The following is a 20322-nucleotide window of genomic DNA, read 5'->3' on the forward strand; positions in this document are numbered from 1 at the left end:
GCGGCGGCTTCAGCAGCAGCCACAGCAGCTTCAGACACAGCAGCTTGGGGCCTTGACGGCAGTTTTGAGCGGGGCCGCGAAGGAACGGCGGCTGCCAAACGCGCTGATCGTGCTGCAGTATCCGTGGACCTTCCTCTCCCTCCAGCCATCCACCTCCTGCCAGTCCTATCATCATTCCCCGCGTGAGTCTGTCCTTGTTTGTTCTGTCCCTGGGTTAATTAAGACTGTAGGTAAGCTAGCGTTGCACTGTGTCTCTAATATCTTCTGTACATTATTTTATTATCTTTCCTTCTCCTTGGTTACTTTGAGCGTGTATATAATAGGAATAAATTTAGTAGTATTGCCAACCTTTTTGTCTTCTTCTTCTTCTTCTTCTTCTTCACATCTGTGTCGCCTTTGTCTTTTCCCTAATGAATATCTGTGGCGCGATCCGGCCAACGTTCGGGAATCGGGTTAGTCGGGGTAACTGTTTGGCCGCGGTGCCATCCGCTCGGCAAATCAACATCCTTATCCGCGGTCCGTAACAATTGGTGTCAGGAGTGGGATCGGACCCGAAGCGCGCTTAACGCGCTCAAAATTACAAGCTGCTGAAATTTGTTTTGTTTCAGGAAAACCTGAATTTTTTTTTTTTTTTTTGTATACAACATCGAGGCTCGTGAAAGAGCGAACATTAATCACACAGAAAGACAAACCGACACATAAAACATATAACATCGGGAGCGGTAGACAAGATGGGGAGAGAGGGGGAAGGACACAAACACAACATTTGAGAGCAGGGACCGAGAGACATGGAGACATCGAGAGATCTGAGAGAGGGCGAGGGCTTTGGGGGGGGGGGGCATGGGAAGGGGGCGGTGGGAGAGGTATAAAACATATGGACACTGCCAGGACTTCCAGGAAAGAAGTTGGAATTTCAAACAAGGTGGATCTGGGGTGAATTAGCGGGGGTAGAAAAGATCAAGGTTTTGGATGGGGGAAGATAAGAGATGGTGGTGAACAGCTGTTTTAAAGACCTGGAGGGAGGAGTGGGATTGAAGGGAGTGAGGGAGTTTGTTCCAGAGGCGGGAGAAAAGAGGAATGAAAGAGTGAAGGTGAGCAGAGAGCCGAGATTTCGGCAGTTTAACCATCAGAGGGTTGCTGGCAGATCTTGTGCGACCTGTAGGAATATTTGGGGGACAGAGCACAGAGAGAGCTGGGGGTGCAAGGCCGGAGAGGAGTCGGTAGAAGACAGAAAGACCACCTACCTGCCTGCGGTGAGTGAGTGAAAGGCCCTCAGAGATAGCTTCATCGCGGGAGATTCCAATAATTCTGAAAGCTTTGGTTTCAACAGCGTGAAGCCGAGCTAGGTGTGAGGCAGGAGCACCGGCCCATAGGGGAGAACAGTATTCCATTGAGCTGCGGATGAAAGCCTTGTATGTGGTGAGGAGCTCAGGTGTGCCGAGGAAGGACTTCGCACGACGGAGGATGCCCAGTCGGCGACTGGCTTTGGAGGCCAGCTTGGAAATGTGGTTTTCCCAAGAAAGATCATGGCAGATAGTGAGACCCAAAATCTTGAGCGACAGAACTTCTTGGAGAGGATTGTTGAGAAAGTAGATGGGAGGGTTGTCCAGTCGATCTTTTCGGAGAGACATCGTAAGAGTGTGAGATTTGTCAGGATTGAAAGACATGTTCCACTTGTTTGACCAGTCTGTGATTTTGTCCAGGTCTTCAGAGAGTGAGGAGGCAGCAGACTGCCGATCTGAGGGAAGAGGAATGGAGCGGCAGAGAGTGGAGTCATCAGCAAAGAGATAGAGAGGATTTTCGAGAGAGTCAGAGAGATCATTGATGAAGACCAGAAAAAGCACGGGGCCCAGAACACTGCCTTGGGGAACTCCAGCCTGAACAGGAAGAGGAGATGAGAGAAACCCATTCAGGGCCACACGTTGACGACGACTAGAGAGGAAGTCCGCCAGCAATGCGTGGAGATTTCCATGGATACCAAAGGAGGAGAGTTTGGTGAGCAGAGCGGGGTGCCAGACCGTGTCGAAGGCACGTGATATGTCGAGGGAGACAGCTCTAATTTCCTGTTTGGCATTGAGGACCTCCATCCATTGTTGAGACAGCAGAAGCAGCATGTCCAGAGTAGAGTGACCTGGTCTGAAACCAAATTGATGATCAGAGATCAAGCCATTGGAGAAGAGGAAAGATTTCATATCCGAAGCAATGATGGATTCCATGACTTTGCTGATAATTGGGAGAAGGCTGATTGGTCTGTAGTTGCTAGGATCTGTTTTTGCACCTTTTTTGTGCAAAGCGGTGATGTTGGCTGATTTCCAAGCAGATGGCAGTTGACCTTGAGCAAAAGAGAGGGTGAAGAGAACAGAGAGAGGGTGAGATAGAGCAGCAGAGCAGGATTTTAGGACCCGTGGGCTGATGCCGTCGGGTCCAGTTGCAGAATCAGAGATGAGGGTTGACAGAAACTTTTCCACCTTGTCAGGAGGAAAGGACACGGAGTCCAGGAGCAGCAGGGTACGACTGGGTATGGTGGGTACAGAGAGGGATGGGTTTGGGACACAAGATTTAGAGGCAAACACAGAGTTGAGGCATTCAGCTTTTTCACGTGTGGAGTCAGCTGTGTAGCCATTTGAGGTAAGGGAGGGGATGGAGGGGGGAACAAACACCAGAAACGGATTTGACCAGACGCCACCAGGATTTGGAAGAGGGAGACAGATAAGAGAGTTCGGTCTTGAGAATGGAGAGATATTGTTTCCTGGCTCTCCTGAGGGTGGACACACACTTGTTTCGGGCTTTGTGAAAGGAAATGAGATTTCCTTCCGTAGGATTTGCTTTCCAGGAGACGAAGGCAAGTTGTTTCTGGGCAACAGCCTCACCACAAGATTCCGTGTACCATGGACGGGAGGAAGGGTATGACAACTGAAGACGAGATGGGATAAATCTGTGCATGAGAGAGAGCAATTTACTTTGGAAGAATTCCCAGGATGAGTTGATGTCAGAGGTGGTAGAGATGGGAGACCAGTCCAGATGATTGATGGCTGCTTGAAGACCGTGCCAGTTGGCCTGAGTGAAATGCCAGACTCGTCGACGCTGAGTAGGCTCCCTGAGGATGGTCAGAGAGATGTCCACTTTAACAAGGACATGATCAGATGATCCGATCGGAGCAGAAGAAGAGCAGCAGACATTTTCAGGGAAGTTAGTCATAACCAAGTCCAGAAGAGAAGATGTTCCGTTGACTGAGATCCGGGTCGGGAAATTGACAGATTGTGTCAGCCCCAGTGAGTCGCAGAAGTCCTTTGCTGAGGAGCCATGGCTGGTGAGAGAGGTACCCACACCCAGCCAACTGGCATGATGACAGTTGAAATCACCACATATGAGGAAGAGAGAGTTGGGATGAGTAGATAGAAGTTGGTCCATATCATCAGACAGCGAGATGTAGATGGAGTCATCACTGTTTGGTGGACGGTACAACACACATATGAACAAGAGGTGGGAGCGAAGGGGAAGCCGTAGCCAGAGGTATTCCTGGGGGTGAGGTGGAGAGAGTGCAGTGCAGGGCGAGTGAGGAAGAGAGTTTTTGATAAAGATAGCAACCCCGCCTCCAGGACGAGGCTCAGGTCTATCATACCGGAGAAGGGAGTAGCCCGGGAGAGATACTATGGAATCAGAGACATCATAAAGGAGGAAAGTTTCTGTTAAGCAGATCACGTCTGGTTTGACAGAAGCAACCTGTATGGAGAGATCAGTTAAGTTTGAACGAAGGCCCCGGATGTTTGAGGTCCATACCGTTAATGAAGAGGAAGGGGGAGCATCAGATACAGAACAGGGGGGAGGAGGGGTAGGGTAAGATGTGGAAGAGGTGGAAGAGGTAGGGAGAGCTGTTGAAGGTGTGTCAGAGATTTCAGAATAGCTCGGAGAAAGGGAAGGATGGGGCGGACAAAAGGTTTGATGGTGATTGGGTGAGCCACAATGAGGTGTTATTTGGGGAGGGGGAAGAGCGAGGCAGAAGGTTGGGGGAGATGGAGGTGAGAGTTTGAAGGGGGAAGAAGCGGGGAGGACGCTTTGAGGAGGGGGAGTGAGAGGGGGGAAATTGAGAAGCAATGAGGGTGGGGAGATTTGAAGGGGAGGGGTGAGGGGGGAGTTTGGGAGGGAAGGGACAAGGGGAGGGATTTGAAAGGGATGGGATATGGGGGAGATTTGGAGGGGAGGGGTGAGGCAGGAGTCTAGGAGGGGAGGGGCGAGGGGGCGTCTTGGCGGGGAGGGGTGAGGGGGTAGTTTAGGAGGGAGGGGGCAAGGGGGGAGATTTGAAAGGGATGGGTGATGGGGAAGATTTGGAGGGGAGGGGTGATGGGGAAGATTTGGAGGGGAGGGGTTATGGGGAAGATTTGGAGGGGAGGGGTGAGATTGGATTTTTGAAAGTGTACGATTTATGGGAAACGAACATTTATTGCAAAATGAGTTTCTTGTGACCTTCGAGTTAAAAATACGTTTAAGGACGCTGGATGGAGGATGGAGTGCAGGAGAGTTTAGGGAATGTAGAAAAAAGGCACTATAGGAGATGGATATTTTTTTTGGGATGAATTGATTTGGTGAGCAAGTCGAAAGCAGCCTTTTAAAGAAGAAGAAGAAAAAGGTGTTATAAAATATGACGGAATACATAACTTGAGGGGAAAGTGTAAACATTGAAGGTTAATGAGTGAAAACTATCTGGGGAAATGGGGGAGAAACACGTGGTCGAAGAACGAACGAACGAATAAGAATGAATAAACGAATGAGAACAGAGAAGGAAATGTTGTTTTTTTTGTTTGTTGTTTTTTTGTTTTTTTGAGTTGAGATTTACACAAGGAAGTAGGCTATGGGTGAAAAGACTGGGAATACAGAGAACGAAAGTTATTGGATCACAAACGACGGACCGCTGAGAGAAAAACAAAGCCTCAAGGTTGTACAGTGCACACTGTACAAGGCCTCAAGACACGACACGAATTAACACGATTTTCAATACAGGTATGAAAGATTTGCACCGAAAAATCTTCGTCGGGACACAATATACGTACAACACCATAAATAAATACAGTTTTAACGAAAATACAAATGGGAACAATCACTTAACTTCGATTTCAAATCGTTCGCGACGCGGCAAAGGCCTTGCTCGCGACACGGCAAACAGACGATCAATTTATGAAAGATAAACACCGAGAAACAACCAAAGTTGCACACAATAACTTCACACACCGAAAGATAAATACAGTTTCGACAAAATACAATTCTGAACAGACTTAACTTCGAAAAACGTGGAGACCGTGTGGAGCTTCGAAAATCCCTCCCACCGTCTCCGAGATCTCGCGAGACCGAGCACAAAAAGAATTTTGAAATCGCGCCATGGATAGTCAAGGCGATCGGATGCCGGTGGGGGAACTAGGAGAGGGGTTAGGAGTAACCCAGGATCAGAGGGAGGAGAACAATGAGGAGGTGGTTGAGGAGGTATCAGGCGTGCAAAATGGCGCCCTCGCGCACGAGGTTTCAGGCGCGCAAAAAGGCGCCTCGCACGAGTGCGCGGTAGCCGAGCCCGCTGTATCAGCGGGCTTTAACATGCAGCCGTTTGACATGCAGCAGTTCATGGCACGGTTTAGCGAATACATGGCAGAGTCGAAGTGCGACAACGAAAAAAGAAGCAGGGAAATGAAAAAAAATGGGTGAGCAAATAAGGGACGAAGTGAGGGCTGATAGTGAGCGATTGAGGGACGAAGCGAGGGCTGATAGTGAGCGATTGGGGGGCAAAATGGGAGAAATGGGGGAGCGGCTAGAAGCTAAATTTGAGGGGTTAGACAATAATTTTGAGGGTTTAGACAATAAATTTGAGGGGTTAGACAATGGGATAAAAGAGGTGAAAAATGGGTTAACAGGGGTGGAAAATAGAATGGCTGCCCAGGAGAATCAGATAGAGGAGGTAAAGAAGGGGTTAATGGGGTTAGAACACACAATGGACGACAAATTGCGGGAAGTAGGGGAGCAATCCGCCCGAGAAATTAAACAAATGGGAGAGCAGATAGAGGAGGTGAAAATTGGGGTAGAAGTTAAATTGGATGCTCAGAGGGATGAATTGGGACAGATGAGGGTGGCATCTACAAAAGAGATGGAGGAGATGAAGGAGGAGATACGACGAGGTGTAAGCGAGGAGGTCTCGGGGGTACGCGAGGAGGTAAAGCGAGGTGAGAAGCGTATGGAGAAAGAGGTGAGGAATAATACGGCCAGGTTACAGGAGGGCATAGAGGACCTGACGCAGGAGGTGGAACAGCTGACGGTGGGACAAAAAGAACTAGTGGAGCAGGTACAAAAGAACACTGCGGTACTAGGAGGGTTAAAGGCGACACAAAAAGACATCAGAGACGAGTTAATAGCGATGAAGAGGCAATGTCAGATGGTACGTGAGGGACTGACAACGAGGTTGGACGAGGTGACGGAGGTAATGGAGACGAAGGACCGGGAGGTGAGGACGCACATAGAAACGGTCAAGGTAGCCTTAGAGGACGAAATTGAGGAGATGCACCGGGAAATAAAAGAGGTGAAGCAAAAATTAGAGAAGGTGGAAGAGGGGGTGAGTGAAATTAAGAAGAGACGGACGGAAACTAAGAGAGAAATACAGGAGGAGGTGATGGAATATGTGCAAGGTCGGTGCTCAAATCATGATGATGTGCTCGCTAACCAAATAAAGAGTTTGCAGGTGGCGAAGGAGGTGCGGAGACGAGGTGCCAAGGTGAGTGGCGATATACGTGGAAATGTATATGATGTGAGGGGAGCTTCAGTCGGCTTGGGGGTTGATTTGGATCCGGGTGTTCGTGAGAGGCCGTTGGTGACGTGTGCGACAGGTACGGAGTGCGAAGGAAGAGGTGTGCGAGAATGTCCGACTCTGGGGTGTGTAAGGAAAAAGTGCGTGCCGAGGAGTGAGTGTGCTGTCGAGAGTGAGTTGGTCGTAGCGCGTGTGCGAGGGAGCACATGGAAGCGCGTAGTGGGGAGTGTTACGGAGGAAGTAACGGGAGAGTGTGCGCAAGAGGATGCACGAGAAAGGTGTGTAACGGACGGGTGCATGGGGAAAGAGTGCGCTGTCAAGAATAAAGGAGAATGCACACCTGTGGTGAGTGTTACAGAGGATGTAACGGAAGCATGCACGCCTGTGGTGAGTGTTACGTAGGGTGTAAAGGGAGAGTGTGCGCGAGAAAGGTGTGTAACGGACGGGTGCATGAGTACAGAGTACGCTGTCGAGAGTAAGGGTGAGTGCGCGACCGAGTGTGGAGGTGAGAGTAGTAAAAGTGACACGGAGCGTGAGTTGGTTGTGGCAGGTGAGAGAGGATGTACACCTGGAATGGAAGGATGCACACCTGGAATGGTAGAGCGTGTGTGGGAATGCACACTTGAGTTAGTAGTGAGGCACGTGGTTGGGTGTGCAAGTGAGAGCACACCTGCGGTTGTCACAGAGGAGGTGACCGAGGAGGGGGCGTGAAGAGGTGTGTTGGTGAGGTGTGCGAACGACGAGTGTGTGCAAAGGTGTGCAGTGGTCAGGTATGTGACCAAGTCTGTGAGCGAAAGAACGAGTGCAATGACGAAGTATGCGGGGTGTACGGGCGGCGTTGGAGCACCGAGCTCGGTGAGGGTGAAAGGGGTAGCGTATGCGTGTGAGCATGCAGGTGAAGCATCGACGGTAACCGGGTTAGCGGTTAGAGCGACGTATAGCCGAATCGGGCCCTCGGTGCGCGCCGGGCAGCTTCGCGTGCCGTGAGGACCAGCGGGGATCCGAACCACGGCGGTTTCGAAAGAACCGCCGTGCGAGATCCACGCCGGGCCGCGCTTTGAACGGCCGCGTCCGTGCTCCACTAGGCGGAGCGGGCAGCCCGATAGGAAGGGTCGTCATGGCGACCCCTTTTTGTTGAGGCGTTCCGGCATGTCGAGATCGGGCCATTGGACGGCTCTGTGCCAAGATGGTGCGTGGGATCTCGGCCCGGGTAAGCCCCCGTCCTTGCACCGAATGCCGGACGCATCCAGCCGCCGGCACCAAGCAACCCGCATTCATTGCTCGGCCGTGCGAAGCCGGGCTGTAGAAGTGAATTGGCGCACCGAGAGGCACTAGTGAGTGGACTGTGATGATGAGGATAGTGTTTTGGCCCCGAAATTAGAAAAGCAAAATTTGAGGATTGGCAAAGGATTGGCAGAGTGATGATTGGCAGAGGATTGGTAGTGATTGGCAAATTTTTGATTTGTTGAATTTGGACGAGCAAAATTTATAGTGGGAGATACCCGATGTGATGGGATGGCAACTCTGCCATCTCTCACAGCGGGGGCAAAGGAGCACTAGTTATGGGGTTTATGGCAGTGAAAACTAGCCCAGGAGGGTTTGGATAATGTGTAGGGACCTAGAGATTGACAATAGGTAACGGTAAGGTTAGGTAGCTACATTGGACAGGTAGCTGGGGACGCAGGTAGGTTAGTTTGGATGATAATGACGTGGTATGTGCTTAGTTTAAAGGGAAGACGGAGAGCACTAAGTTAGCAGGGCAACAGGTAGTTCAGATGATGCCGTGTGAGTGTTGGAGGTGTATTCAAGTGTATTGAGCAGGGTATGAGTAAATGATTGTGAAAAGTGTGTGAGGAACAGGTGTGATTGCACAGGTGTGCAACTGAACAGGTGTATGGAGCAGTGTTTGAGTGAGTGATGGTGATGAGTATTGTGCTGACCAAATGGTCCAGGAAGGAAGGAGGGTGCAGGTGGCACCAGGTAAGATTGCACAGGTGTGCAACAACAGGTGTATGGAGAATGGTTGTGTGAAATACATGGAGTGTGGAATATATGGAGTATTGGAATGGATGGTCGTGGAGTGAGTATGGTGGAAACTATGGAGTGGAGTGGATGGTGCGAAGGTGTGAATGGGGGAAGGATGGACCCCCATCACGAATACCCGGGGAGGGTAGTGTAAGTGTTAGGTAGAGGGTATAGGTAAATTGTGGTTGGATATTGGCATCTGTGGTGCGGGTGAAAGAATGGTACTTGGATGGGTGCATTAGTGTTGTGGAAATGGCTGGGCGTGTAGCCTGTTAGTGTGTGTAGTTGGTTTGGGCACTCCACCACTGTGAGGATGTCGGCCAGGTGAGGCCGCAGGTGGGCTCTGGGAGCTGGTAGTTGTTGTGGATGGGGCCCGAGGATCCGGAGGACGGACCCGGGTAGCCCAGTGCCAGAGGGCACCAAGGGGTGACAGAGCCAGGAGGGGCCTTCCCCAGTTAGATAGGTTAGGTAAGGAGCAGGTAAGCTCGGAGGCAACTACAGTGGTGGAGGTGTGCAGGTGAGTAGACCTGCTGGGAGAGCTACACGTCTCAGCCCAGAAATTGTGCAAGGGCACCGGGAGATGAATCGGGGGAGTGAGACCCCAAATTGAGAAGCACCACAGTTTGGTCAATGGGAATTTGGTTTTTAAAACCACATAGAGTAAGGTTGGCCAATGGATTGGCAGGGAAAGACCCCGGGTAGTGTAAAGTGTGTTAATGTCATTTAGAAGGTAGTTAGGATTGAAGTCTCCTCGCACCATCTACATCCACTCACCTGAGGTGACGTAACTCCGCACCATGCCATGTTTTATTATTTTAATTGATGCAAATGTTTGGATGTGAGACGCATCATGACGTGGGTGTGACATTGTGCTGATGTTCCATCTCTTCCTCCTTATGAGGATTGATGATGAATTGGGTGATGGCAAATTTTGGTTGGAGGGATTGTGGTGACGAATTTGGTATAGGGGAAATAGAGGGAAGATGTGACGGTAGCGACGGATTTGTAAATGTGTAGATTTTTGTAAATATGGGGTAAGGGCAAGGGTAGTGTAGGTGACAGGGGGGGTGACGTACGGTAGGGACGAGCTTTTCTCCGCTCCGTCTCCATACGCACCTTACCTTGCATTGCCTTCATTGATGTGTACCCTTGAGACCTTACCCCTTGCTCATCTGTCTTTTCCCCCCTTTGTCTCCCACATGAGGACCTGTGCGGCACTGGGCGCCGAGGGGAGTGTGCGTGAGTCCGCCATTGTGCGCCCGGAACTCCCAGAACCTGCTGTCTGCATCGATGCACCACCTTATGGACCACATGTCTGTGGCCGAGCACCATTTATGGACCCCATGGGTTGGGGCATGGCCCCTCTGCTGGAACCGGCCCTGAAGGCCCGAAATCTTGCTGGCAGACCTTGGCCACAGGGCACTGATGCCCCACAGGTGAACCATACATAGTCGGCCCCCCTGTGGGCCATAAATAAAAGAAATGGACACGTTGGGTGCATTTTATTTTAATACAAATAGGCCGCCAGCAAAGAAGATGACAACACCTGGAAGATAGTAATAGCCAGCAGAGGGAGCCGAAGAGCAAGAGACCACCAGCAGGGTTAGGGGTTTGTTTGTTGTTATTATTTTCTTGAACAATGATGACTGTGCACCGATTGGTGCTTGAGGGTGTGTTGGTGCGTTTTGGGTGCTTTCAGGGTGCATTGATGCAGAGCAGACTGTCCCTCCCCCCCCCCCAAAAGAACAATCACAGGTCCTGGGTTGCGTATTGTAAATAAAGTAGAGTCATTGTAAATAATGCGCCCCCACCGTAAATGTATAGTTTGAAGACCATTCCGCAATTCGCTGAGCTGTGGGCGTGTCTGTTAGGCAGGGTGCAATGGAGCAGCGGGACATATTTATTTATGTTTTAAAACTGTCGCACTCAGGGTCAGGTTAAAAGTAGAGGGAACTACACCTACGTGTCACACTAAGTTAAAGTTATAGGCCCGGGACGTGCCTAAGGGGAGGAGGGTGCAGTGTTGTGGATATGAGGATTGTGTTTTTTTATTGTGTTTTTTATTATTATTGCTTTATTCTGGACCCTCCTTACTCCAGTTATGTATAAAGTTCAAAGGGTGTCCCATAATTAGGTCATAAACAATCACGTCAGCCAATCATAGATTTCCCCCTTGTTGATAGTTATATCTTTATTATGTGTATTAGGGTAAGGCCTTGTCTTCCATTAAGATGACACTCCATTGCACCAAGTGAAATAAGATAGATCCCCCTTTCATTCTTCATTCCCATTCCCAAAACCTCCATTTCCAACTGCGTCATTGCCAAGCCTCAATTGCCAGCTACATCCCCTCCAAGCCTCCAATGCCAACTGCATTGGGCAGTTTGCCAGGTTTGCTACAGCTGTGGGTTGCTGATTTCGCCCCAAAGCCGCCATTAAGCATGTGCTCAGCTCGGGGAAGAAGGGCGTGCCCGCCCATCGTCATCAAGGGCGGAGCCAGAGGGCCGTGCCGACCAATCAGGGCCGAGGCGAGCTGACCGATGGGTGTGTCCTGAAGGACGGCGGCTTGATCGCCTGAGGCGCTATAAAAGCGCGCGCGCAAGAAGCAAGGACGTTGTTGAGTTGAGTGGTTGGACCAGACGAGTCAGACGAGTCCTGGAGAAAGCACGTGACGTCCACGCAGCAGCAGCAGCAGCCACAGCAGCAACAGCGGCAGCTTCAACAGCAGCAACAGCGGCGGCTTCAGCAGCAGCCACAGCAGCTTCAGACACAGCAGCTTGGGGCCTTGACGGCAGTTTTGAGCGGGGCCGCGAAGGAACGGCGGCTGCCAAATGTGCCGATCGTGCTGCAGTATCCGTGGACCTTCCTCTCCCTCCAGCCATCCACCTCCTGCCAGTCCTATCATCATTCCCCATGTGAGTCTGTCCTTGTTTGTTCTGTCCCTGGGTTAATTAAGACTGTAGGTAAGCTAGCGTTGCACTGTGTCTCTAATATCTTCTGTACATTATTTTATTATCTTTCCTTCTCCTTGGTTACTTTGAGCGTGTATATAATAGGAATAAATTTAGTAGTATTGCCAACCTTTTTGTCTTCTTCTTCTTCTTCTGCTTCACATCTGTGTCGCCTTTGTCTTTTCCCTATTGAATATCTGTGGCGCGATCCGGCCAACGTTCGGGAATCGGGTTAGTCGGGGTAACTGTTCGGCCGCGGTGCCATCCGCTCGGCAAATCAACATCCTTATCCGCGGTCCGTAACAATATATATATATATATATATATATACATATATATATATATATATATATATATATATATATATATATATATATATATATATATATATATATATATATATATATATATATATATATATATATATATACATATATATATACAGTAGTGACCCCTAATTCCGAACGCCCCTCATCTCGAACTACTCTAATTCCGAACCGTAAATTCGAGAAAATTTTGTCCCTAATTCCGAATGTATTTCTATAACCGAACCGCCAACATAGCGTTAGCGTCGTTCATATTTCCCGCCGCGAGTGTCGAGATTTTGAAGGCTTTGAAGAACCTATTGTGCCTGCTATTGTAGCATTGGGTCAGTCCATGGGCTTGGAGGTGAGTGAAGCGGATGTGGAGGAGTTAGTGGAGGATCACAACAAGGAACTCACCACAGAAGAACTTCAGCACCTCCACAAGATGCAGCAAGAAGAAGTGGCAGTGGAAATTTATTCAGAGGAGGAAGAGGGAGCTAGTGGTAACATTTCCAGTGCTGAAATTAAAGAACTGTGCTTCCATTGGTCTAAAACACAGGCCATTGTTGAACGGTGGCACCATAATAAAGCAGTGGTTAACAGGAGCATTAACTTGTTCGGTGACAATGTGATTGACCACTTCAGAAAAATTAAGAAAAGTCGCCAACACCAGGCAACTTTGGAGAGGTGGTTCTCTAAAGAAAGCAAGCCTAGTGAGCCCCAACCCTTTTACAAGACAAAGAGATGTGCCACAAGGAGTTAACAAACACCAGAAGCACAGTCATCTGATGTTAGCTTGGAAGGTGCCTCACCTTCCAAGCAATAAAACCCTCTCCCTCCTTCCTCCTCTCCAGCTTCCACATGCACCATCAGAACTCTCCACTAAGGTAAATGCAGTTATTTTCATGTTAGTACATTTATTTCTTGTTATTATTATTATTATTATTTGATATTTAGGGCATTTACTCATCTTATTTTACCTTGAATCATGTGTATTTGCAGTTAACAGTGTCTTGATAATGGATTTTTGGGGTCCAGGAACGGATTAATTCACTTTCCATTATTTCTAATGAGGAAAATAGTTTCTAATTCCGAACTTTTCCCAATCCGAACTTCCGCTGGAACGAATTAAATTCGGATTTAGAGGTCCCACTGTATATACTGTATATATATATATATATACATATATATATATATATATATATATATATATATATATATATATATATATATATATATATATATATATATATATATATATATATATGTGGGGCTTTGAGATTCCCCTCCCCCTTTGGCTTTATGATGGTTGAGCAATATAACCAATTATATGGTTGTTTTGATTGATTGCTGTATCCTTTTAATACTATTATTCTTTTTATCCTTATAAGGAATTATCCCCTACTCTGTGAAAGAAACCAACGGTATCTTTCTAGCCTCTCACAAGAATTTTGGTATGTGGGACCTGAGATCCCCCTCCCCAGTATTATGCTAAAGATGTTGCTCAATTACCAAAATATAACCAATTTATATGTGTTGCTTTGCAACTTTATCCATTATATTTCCTGTTAAAGAGTTAAGTTACTGTGATGGCATGTTCTCTTACTGCCGAAATAATCCTTTGGAAACTTGCTATATCCTCATAAAGGAGTTATATGTTTTGTAAAAGCCAGGCCCTGATGGCATAATCCTTCACTCTGTGAGAGACCAAACCGTATCTTTCCAGTCTCCCATAAAGACTGTGTTAGATCACTTTCATGTTGGCATTTTTACGACTATCCACCCTCACTGAACTTTCCCCAAAAAAACAGGATTCTAGAAAGTCATCAACATGTTGTTTGACCCATGAGTGACCTTGGACGAACTGAGGAGACCACTCTGTCTTTCTCTTTGTCTTGAGAGCTAAAACCACACCCCAATATTCCCTTTATAAAGTGAAAGCTTGACCGAATTATTTCAGAGCATTATGTTGTCGAGTTGGTCTTTGTGAGCTTCTATTTCGACATTTTGCTTTCCACAAGCTTGTGTTTGACGAACCCAATAAATATATCAGTTGTTCCTTCACAGTCTTGAGTCCTAAGTCAACGGATCCATCATATATATATATATATATATATATGGTGTTTTTGTGTAATATATATATATATATATATATATATATATATATATATATATATATATATATATATATATACATATATATATATATATATACATATATATATATATATATATATATATGGTGTGTTTGTGGACTATATATATATATATATATATATATTTCTATATTACACAAACACACCAAGCACACTCAGCTCTTCCTTAAGTCATCTATATTAAAAAACAGCACTCTGGTTTCACAATATATCAATAGACCGCACAATCAAAATGCAAGAGATGTAACCTCTTCTATAAGAGCACGAGTACCTGCTGGCAGAGGTGTCCAATCCCCCGGATCTTGAACGAGCCGGTTGGCTGTGCATTTTCAAGCTTGAGAAACACAGGGCATCCGGCCAGGCGGCTCAGGAGGATGCTCTCACGGAGTGGGGTTTGCACGTGGAGGGGGTCGCACACGACCTCCTCTGAATGCTCCAATGGGAAGATTTCGTCCCGCACAGGCACGTCAGTGACCTGCCAGGTTCACCACAAGGGAAGACCAATATGGAATCTATGCACTGAATTACAATGCACTCACTAATTTCTTTTTAATCTTAAATCGTTTTAAGGTTTATATATGGTTTTTGGTGCATATAGATATGGTTTAAAAAAAAATCTTACATAAGGAAGAGGTATTTCAAGTGACGATGGCATACCTTGAGAAGGGACGCAGTGGATAGTAGAGAAGGAAAGGGCTCAGGAATGCAAGGCTAGTTAAACATATCTACACTCCTTGGGTTAACCAAGTGCTGCAGTGAGGACAGGGTTACGCATTTTATACGACTTTGCCAGTGGGCAGAGTCCAGGACCAACCAATGGTGGCCATCCTCCCTGCCAACGCCCAGAAGGCTCTGAGGAAGACATGGTGACTCATCCTTCATCGGATCTTCACATTCCCAGCATGAATCGTGCTCATCCCCACCCCTCAGAAACGTCCAGTACCCCCTTTGGACCTCATGACTCCTATCGCAATATTCTGAAGCACACTCACCACATCCATTTTTACAAGGTTGCCATGGAGTGCACCCACCAGTGACGCCGAGAGGGGGTGGGAGGGTGGGGGTAACCATCCCGATGCCGGGATGTAACAGGGGCCCGGAATTATTCCTTCAATTTTTTTTGGTTTCATATAATGATTGTGACGATAAAACACAGGGGGGGGGGGGGGGCTGTCTCTCCAATGTTTATTTTGTGTCTCCCTCCAAGTCACTCAGGGCGATTACCTGGCATACCATTGCCATGGGGAGTAACACCCTCCCTCGTGACATAAACAACTGTGGGAACAATTTACATGGTAATAATCGTGGTAATGACCTAAATGAACACAGGAATGTTGGCCAAATTCCACCCGGATGAAATGGGTTAGGAAACGAATTCGCATATAGCAATAAATGAAGAACACCAATTTACCTGAAACATGGCATGTGTTTGTGCTGACGAAAACATGGAAACGCCCGTACCTGTGGATTGATTTTTAAAAATTTTTTGAAGGAGCCCTGGATGAAGGGGGCCCAACTCTTAGGATTACCGCAGGGCCCATTCTGGCTCTCGGCGGCCCTGTATATATATATGTATATATATATATATATATATGTATATATATATATATATATATATATATATATATATATATATATATATATATGTATATATATATATATATATATATGTATATATATATATATATATATATATGTATATATATATATATATATATATATATGTATATATATATATATATATATATATATTTATGTATATCCAAGACATGCTTGTTTTGTATTTTTAATTAATCTTCTGAAATATTAAGAATTTGTTTTTCACTTGGAAGTGGTGGGTTACGATGTGCCAATAAAGGTGGAAAAAGTCTCATTTTGTGTTGACTGGTACACGTGTTCACGATGGGAGCGGCAGGAAGGGTCATCACCTCCGCCACCAAAGGTGGATGGAGGTCATGTTTTCACCCCTGTCTGTCTGTTTGTCTGTCCGTTTGTGAACAAGATATCTCAAAAAGTTATGGACAGATTCGGACGAAATTTGGCAGAGAGGTAGAGTATGTGACAAGAACGAAATTATTAGATTTTGGTGAAGATCGGGATTCGGATCCAGCTGGTAGAATTTTTCAAGCAATTCTTCACCATTGGCAGATCCGGCCAAAAACGAAACATAGCAGGATATCTCAAAAAGTTTTGGGCGGATGATTTTGATTGAACGTGATTCTGTATTGTGATTTTCTGGTCTACTCCGGGATACAAAACGTAAGCTATTCACAATGAGTCGCTTCTTGACGGGAATAAAAAGCGAGTGGGTGGGGGAAGAGGAGTTAGGAGGGAGAGGGGAGAAGAGAGGCTGGAGCAGGAGGAGGAAGAGAGGCGGCGGGGAGGGGGGGGGAGGAGAGGAGGGGGGAAGGGAGTGGAGTGGGAGGAGGTGAGAAGAAGGGAGGGTGGAAGGGGAAAGAGGAAGAGAGGAGGGAGGGTGGAGCGTGGAAGCAGGGGGAGGGGAGTGACTATATCGCACAAAAAATGTTAGTCAATGACAAAATCGGAACGTGAAAACAAAAAGGCAGCTCTGTCTACTGTAACGCCATGGCTTGCAAAAGCAGCCTGAAAAATGTTCACTAAGTGGTGGTTCACCTCGTTAGTCATATTCAAAGAGGGTGTAATAACACACCCAAACTTCCCCGGCCTTGTCACTAATTAATGAAGTACACAGGCATTTCTCACTTCATTTGTGGAGCCTTCACCAAGCGACTTAAGCACTCCAGCGAAATTGGTGATGAGGAACGGCTGGCTTGGCAAGCGATAGCAAGCCGATTGCTTCTTGGTGAAATAGTTTTGGAATTTTAAAAACATCGATTTAACGCATGAAATAATGTGGAAACGACTGGGAGCAAACAACTATATTTTTTAAATGGCTGTTATAAACACAACAAAACTTCCCCGGCCTTGTGAATAAAAACAAAAAGGGAGGTCTGTCTACTGTAACGCCATGGCTTTTAAAAGCAGCCTGAATAGCGTTCTCCAATCGCTAGATGTGGTACATTCTGTCAGATTTCACTCCAGATTTGGACATTATTTAGTCTACAGCATCCAATCATCATAACTGAATCCAGATGTTGAGGATATGCTTCAATTATGTAATGATAGCCGGCGAAGCAAGTGTTGTGAATGAACGCGTACGTATTATGTTGAAAAGCCAGATTTTGCTGGATCCCTTGAGAATTTCGAAGCTTTGACGCACCAAATCGCTCAATGGAGGCCGCCATCTTGCGGATGTGGAAGTATGCATAACAAATTGAAAAAAGTTCAATAGGAGTTTGCTTCACCCGTCTTTGTTTGATTCATATTCTTATGCACCTCTAATTTGTAATTAAAATACTTTAAGACCAACCTCAGCCCGCACGGGCCTGGTTATCTTCAACGAAAATCGTCACCAAACACCGGAACCAATGAGATTGGGGCATTTGAAAAAATATTTCAAAAACCAAATCACTCAATGGAGGCCGCCATATTCCGGATGCAGAGGTTTGCATAAAGAAATGGCGGAAAAGTTCAATAGGAGTTTGTTTCACCCGTCTTTGTTTGATTCACAATCTTATGCACCTCTAATTTGTAATTAAAATACTTTAAGACCAACCTCGTTCCCCGGGCCCACACGGGCCCTGGTTATCTTCAACGAAAATCGTCACCAATTACCGGAACCAATGAGATTCGAGCATTTGAAAAAATATTTCAAAAAAGCTTTTTACCACATTTCGGAGGCTGGAAACGGCGTCAAATATTCTAAAATTGATGAAGAATTATTTTTTAGAAATCTCGCGGCCGTAGGGAATAGTTTTTCACGGCCAGAAATATCCGAAGTTGAGACGGAATTCACCGAATTAATCAAGAAGGAAATTTTATAAATTTTAATCTCATCCAGAATGCAAATGGTGTCATTTTGAACTAGGTACGGTACCTACTACACCTACCTACAACCAACTACCTAACCTACTGATGCCATAGTGATGGGTAAAATAGTGGCAAGAGGCTTTGGCTACGCCGGCTCATTGCGGCTTTGCAGTCGGGTACGAGTAATCGATCGTGTTTCCAAGGCAAGGCACGTTTCAGGAGGCCGAAAGAAAATGGCGGCTTAAGACCCCAGCGAGAGGTGTCGTGGGCTGACCAAGATGGCGAGACTCCTCGTCGACCCTTCAGACTCTGATATTCTTTAAATGCCGTGAACAAACTTTAATCCATCAAGGATATTGATGGTTGTGGTCAAGTATCATCAAAGTTGTGCGTGTAGTATTTGAAAAGCCATGCTCCGAGCATGGCTACCTAGCTCGGCTTGGCTTCACGCTGTTGAAACCAAAGCTTTCAGAATCAATGAAATCTCCCACGATGAAGCTAACTCTGAGGGCCTTTCATTCACTCACCGCAAGCAGGTTGGTGGTCTTTCTGTTTTCTACCGACTCCTCTCTAGCCTGGCCTCCTCACCTCCCCTGCCCCCCCCCCCCTCTCCCAGCCCTGTCTGTGCTCTGTCCTCCAAATACTCCTGCAGGTCGCACAAGATCTGCCAGCAACCCTCTTCTGGAGAAATACCAAAATCAAGACTCTCTGCTCACCTTCACTCTTTCATTCTTCTTTTCTCACGCCTCTGAACCAAACTCCCTCACTGTCTTCAATCCCATTCATCCCTCCAGGTCTTCAAAGCAGCTGTTCACCACCAGCTCTTATCTTCCCCCATCCAAAACCTTGATCTTTTCTACCCCTGTTAATTCACCCCAGATCCACTTTTCTGAAATACCGACTTCTTTCCTGGAAGTCCTCGCTGTGTCCATGTGTTTTTTAATTCTTCCAACCACACCCCGCTTCCCACGCCTCCTCCACCCAAGCCCCCTCCCTCCAACAGATCTCCCGATGTCCCTGCTCTCAAATGTTATACTTGTGTGCTTCCCCCCCCTCTCCCCATCTTTCTCCCGCTCCGTTTATTTCGTCTTATGTGTCTGTTTGTTTTTTTATCATTAATGTTACGTCTCACACGAGCCTCGATCTTGTGTACAAAAAAAGAAGAAAAAAAAAGGAGATCCAAGAATTCACATACAGCCTGACTGACGGACACCATGCGATGCTGATACCTCCCCTGAAGTTCGTTCCAGGTGAGCTAAAAATGCATCAAAGAACCAATTATGTCAAAAACACTAAATTAACGTTTAATAAATATTCCATCATTTACATGGACATTGTTGTGGGAAGCATAATTCATACGTACTGCCTGCTGTCCTGATGGTGTGTTTTTCGACATCTGAATGTTGCTAATCTGAAGGAAAAAGAAGATTACTTTCATTTGCAGGAACAAACTTGAACAGGACACATGAATGCACGTGGATCTTAAACTGCGAACAAGCAGCACCAAATTAAGGGTGGATGTGGTGATCTTTTGTCCCCTTCCATCTTTGCGATTCCTCAGGGTGGATAGAATTCCACGACTGTAACAGTACAGGGTGTCCACAAAGTATTGTTGTGGTTTTAAAAACTTGTTACAACCAAACTGAAACAAGACTTTGTGGACACCCTGCATCATGTATATTGACTGTGCAACGCACAAACAAAGTTTCATCCATCATGCTCTCTCTCCACAGTGGTGCAATGTTTGTTGGTCCAAACCTCGTCTCACAGCAATGAAATGATCCCAGGCACTCAGCTGGAATAATTAAAACTTGTTTCCAAAATAAATATGAAGCAAAGTCCTTTAATATATAGAACAATACTCACAGCCCCTCAAGGCCCAGATCTGAATATAATTGAAGCTTTGTGGGACGATTAATCTGACAGGATCGCCCAGAAGTAGGCACACTCTTTTGGTAGGTGTTAAAACTAAATTAACTTTATTCTTGTGTTCCTGTCTCTATCATCAGGTGAATAATAATATTTCATGTCACTCGCACTAAAACCATCGACATACGGAGCACATGGCTTTGCTCGAAGAATGAAAATTTACGGTGAGGAAACAGTGGAATTTTCCGATAAGAAATAATGTAAAACGAGCTCCTACGTAATGAAGGATGGCATGACGAAGGGATATAAAGGTGTGTAACGCCTTCAATATGCGGGGGATAACT

The 20322-nt window shown here is 46.5% G+C and overlaps 1 protein-coding gene across 1 annotated transcript in view; it reads right to left on the reverse strand.

Moving 5' to 3' along the window:
- LOC137439279 (L-serine dehydratase/L-threonine deaminase-like) overlaps positions 1 to 20322 on the reverse strand; it is a 69062-nt gene that overhangs the window by 30287 nt on the left and 18453 nt on the right. Inside the window, exon 7 of the mRNA XM_078768009.1 lies at positions 14490 to 14693. Within this exon, the coding sequence (XP_078624135.1) occupies positions 14490 to 14693 (204 nt within the window). The remainder of the gene's footprint in view (positions 1 to 14489; positions 14694 to 20322) is intronic.

Source organism: Myxine glutinosa, chromosome 14, assembly GCF_964187855.1.
Source record: "Myxine glutinosa chromosome 14, kmMyxGlut1.1, whole genome shotgun sequence".
Classification (NCBI taxonomy): domain Eukaryota; kingdom Metazoa; phylum Chordata; class Myxini; order Myxiniformes; family Myxinidae; genus Myxine; species Myxine glutinosa.